Raw genomic sequence first — 3407 nt, forward strand, 5'->3', positions numbered from 1 at the left:
GTGCTCATCTCGCCCACCCAAGACAAGCTATATTATGCCATGTAGCTCTGCTTCCAGCAGGGTGAGAAGATCTCCAACAACATCACGGAGTACGAGGGGTTGATCGCTGGCCTCAAGGCCGCCACAGCCTTGGGGGTGAAGCGTCTCACCATCAAGGGTGACTCGCAGCTCCTCGTCAACTTCTCCAACAAGGTGTACGAACCAAGGGACGAGCATATGGAGGCATACCTCGCGGAAGTGCGCAAGATGGAGAAGCAATTCCAAGGCCTAGAGCTACAGCATGTGCCACGCGGCACCAACAAGGAGGCTGACAAAATCGCCAAGAAGGCGTCGAGGCGGCTACCCCAAGAACCTGGTGTTTTCGAAGAGCGACTCTTCAAGCCTTTGGCGACCCCTGCGGCCGCGGAGACTACATCACCTCGAGAAGAACTCCCTCAGCCACCAGCCTCGGGAAGCCCCGCTTCCTACCCGACTTCAGGAGCACATCTGCTCCTGGCGCTCGAGCCTCAGGAGGGGTGCTGGACCGAGGAATTCAAGGCATATCTGTTCCATGGTACGCTGCCGGAGAAGGAGGAGGACGCGGAGCATGTGGCCCGGCAGGCTACAACATACTGCATCCAGGATGGTGAGCTGTACAGAAAATGACCAAATGAAGTTTCCTTGCGATGCATCTCCAGGGAGCAGGGGAACGAGCTGCTCGCTGATATACACGGTGGAGATGGCGGGTATCACTCATCATCGTGTACCCAGGTTGGCAAGGCATTCCGCAGCGAGTTGTACTGGCCCACGGCACTCAACGACGCGACCGAGCTAGTAAGGTCCTGCGAGGCCTGCCAGTTCCATGCCAAGAAAATCGACCAGCCGGCTCAAGGCCTTCAGATTATCCCGCTTTCGTGGCCCTTCGTAGTCTGGGCGCTGGACATCCTAGGTCCGTTCCCGCAAACGCCCGGGGGCTACCGCTACCTCTACGTTGTCATCGACAAATTCACCAAGTGGGCAGAGGTCGAAGCCGTCCGCACCATCCCAGCCAGGTCAGCAGTTAAGTTCATCAAGGGCCTCGTAAGCCGGTTCGGGATCCCTAACCGCATCATCATAGACAATGGCTCGCGGATTTGCTACGCTTCGGTGGCACACCCCAGGAGCAACGGCCAAGCTGAGCGCGCCAACGCCGAGGTCCTGAGAGGCCTCAAGACCCGGACCTTCAAGAAGAAGCTTGAAGCTTGTGGCAGGGGCTGGGACGACGAGCTCTAGTCTATGTTGTGGTCCATCCGCACCACCACCACCAAGCCAACAGGCGAGACCCCGTTCTTCCTCGTCTATGGAGCAGAAGTGGTTCTCCCTCACGAGGTCGGGCATCACTCCACGTGGGTCCTGGTGTTTGATGAGACGGAGCAGGACGCCATGCGGGGGATGGACCTTGTGTATGGGGAGGAACACTGGCGTGAAGCCTCGCTCCGAGCGGCAAGACACTAGCAGGCGCTGCGACGGTACCACTGTCGCAGCGTGAGCTCCAGGACGCTTGAGGTGGGTGATCTCTATTGGGTTCTACGGTAGGGTGCCTCGACTGCAAATTAAAGTTTTCCTACGTGCAGAACAACCAAGAACATGCTACGGGATATGGATCACAGTTCGTTACCACTAGACGCAAAGTGCCGTGCAGCGGAAGAAGAGTTGGGGCAGGAGGTCCGCATGCATCGTCTCCTCCTTGTCCGATCTCCCTCGTACAGCCGGTCGTCGGTTCCCACGTACAGGTTCGCCAGAGCGGAGCAAGTGCACCGCCTCTAACGGTATCTGTGCGTGCATGAGGAACATCGTGCAGCAGACTGCTAGCTCCGATCACACACCGGTGGCGAGTGGAGGTGTCTATTCACAACACATGAAAACCCTACTGACAGCGCCGAAGCGATCAACCACATGAGTGTGCCGCACCCCACTTTATATAGGTGTCCATCGCGGGCTCAATACTTGGGCCTCGCATGGACCCTAAAGCCCATAAGTCTACTCGGCCACAATCCGAATACAGCTCGGATCACATCCGACCAGTGTCCTCGGATCCGACCTCGTAGGTTCCTTCCCTTAAGCGTGCGACCCCTTAGGTTCAAGCTGGCTTGGTCGCAGTTCGGATCACCTCCGGACTACATGGCTGGTAGCGGCCTCTAGCAAGGCGTGCCGCCCACCAAGCAGAGGATGAGGCTGGTTAGGCGAACCTGTATATCACACTTCCATTCCTTTTGCCACACGATATATGTTGTCGGGCTCAAGGCGAGTCTGTCATCCTTGTGCTAGCCCGACCTCTTTCTCATTCCAGTGATGCCGACCACAAACCGGATTATCTCATAATCCTTGTCGCATGGCCATTCTTATCCTGGTCGAATCACACGAGGGCCCTAGAGTATAACTCTCCTGATCGGAGGGGCAAATCCCATCTTGCTCGACCACGTCTCGCAGCATGGTTCTGAACAAACCCGAAACCTACCTTTATAACTACCCAGTTACGGAGTAGCGTTTGGTCGGCCCAAAGCAAGTATGTCACCATCCCGAGTACATGCATCAGCTCAGGTCTTAGGACACATAACATATGTTGTACTACAGACTCACAGATGACATATTGCTGCGTCTCATAGTTGGGTCTATCCGACTCGGACCTTACCTCGACTCGGATACGACTACGTCGAATCCAACTAGATCCTTCCAAGTCCATATTATCCGGTTAGCATCCAATGCTCCATGGCTAGTGTGACCAAGCCATCGACCGTGTCATATGCTAGTCTAGTTGGCTGCGCGTCCACACAGCCCTTTCGACTAGGGACCTTTTAGGACAGTCATCATACAATGCATAGTCCCACAAACAAGTCACGTACTTGCTGATACACATCATTAATAATGTCCAAGGACTATCTTTATTCATAAACACATAGGAAATATCATCATACATGATTGCCTCTAGGGCATATCTCCAACAGTCTCCCACTTGCACTAGAGTCAATCAAATAGACATCAAATGCCCATAGCTCTAACGTGCCCCTCATGCTTGGGTTGTAGAAGTGGCTTAGTCAACGGATCCACAACATTTGCATCCGTGTGAATTTCGCATAACTCTACATCACCACTCTTTACGATCTTTCGTATCAGGTGATATTTCTGATCTATGTGTCTGACCTTGTGGTGATTCCTCGGCTCCTTGGCTTGTGCGATGGCACCAGAATTATCACAATAAATGTCCAACGGTTTTACCGAGGCTGGGAAAAATACCAAGATCATCCAGAAAGTTCTGGATCCAAACACCTTCCTTTGCAGCTTTACTAGCCGCAATGTATTCGGCTTCTGTAGTAGCATCGTCCACCGTATCTTGCTTGGAACTCATCCAGCTCACTGCTTCTCCGTTCATGACGTACACGAATCCGGAC

The 3407-nt window shown here is 53.9% G+C and overlaps 1 protein-coding gene across 1 annotated transcript; it reads left to right on the forward strand.

Moving 5' to 3' along the window:
- Positions 1–246: 246 nt before the first annotated feature.
- Positions 247–1251, forward strand: LOC147990345 (uncharacterized). Its single transcript, XM_087538149.1, has 3 exons — positions 247–632; positions 678–928; positions 1028–1251. Exons 1-3 carry the CDS (start codon positions 247–249, stop codon positions 1249–1251), a joined length of 861 nt encoding a protein of 286 aa, XP_087394275.1.
- Positions 1252–3407: the final 2156 nt, after the last annotated feature.

This window comes from Triticum urartu, chromosome 1A (genome assembly GCF_056163025.1).
Source record: "Triticum urartu cultivar PI428250 chromosome 1A, HENAU_Tu73, whole genome shotgun sequence".
Classification (NCBI taxonomy): domain Eukaryota; kingdom Viridiplantae; phylum Streptophyta; class Magnoliopsida; order Poales; family Poaceae; genus Triticum; species Triticum urartu.